This window comes from Stegastes partitus, unplaced genomic scaffold (genome assembly GCF_000690725.1).
Source record: "Stegastes partitus isolate 25-593 unplaced genomic scaffold, Stegastes_partitus-1.0.2 Scaffold310, whole genome shotgun sequence".
Taxonomy (NCBI): domain Eukaryota; kingdom Metazoa; phylum Chordata; class Actinopteri; family Pomacentridae; genus Stegastes; species Stegastes partitus.
Window position 1 is genome coordinate 554,914 of NW_007578041.1, and position 501 is coordinate 555,414.

At 53.7% G+C, this 501-nt stretch overlaps 1 protein-coding gene across 1 annotated transcript in view; it reads right to left on the bottom strand.

The window, feature by feature from the left end:
• Positions 1–501, bottom strand: part of syt16 (synaptotagmin XVI) — a 43,345-nt gene that overhangs the window by 31,608 nt on the left and 11,236 nt on the right. Inside the window, exon 2 of the mRNA XM_008283418.1 lies at positions 117–290. Within this exon, the coding sequence (XP_008281640.1) occupies positions 117–290 (174 nt within the window). The remainder of the gene's footprint in view (positions 1–116; positions 291–501) is intronic.

Below are 501 nucleotides of genomic sequence, written 5' to 3' on the forward strand. Positions count from 1 at the left end.
CCTGTTTTATCACCCACAGTGGATGAACCTCTTCCTGTTTCGTTAGCCACAGAGGATGAACCACTTCCTGTTTTATCACCCACAGTGGATGAACCATTTCCTGTTTCGTTACTCACCGAGCCCCTGGCGGATCCCCAGGCGTCCCTTCTTGCGGCGGCCATGTTGCTCGAGACAGGGCAGTCCGCCGACACGCGAGAAACACAGCTTCTTGTTGATGAAGAGGAAGAGGACGGCCAATGCCACGATGAAGACGCCGACCGCCGACAGGAAGCCGATGGCCTCGGGGGTGACTGGGGGGAGGAGGGGGAGGGGGAGGGGACACACAATGACACACTGATCAGCCCACACAAACAGACAGTCTGACGCACACACACACAGTACATGTGATACAGGGACAGAACGGGACACTTTAGTATTCAGGTTCCCTGGTGCTCAACACACCAGTTCACTAACACACCAGTTAATAGCTGCTAACAAAACCAGTTAATAGCTGCTAATAAA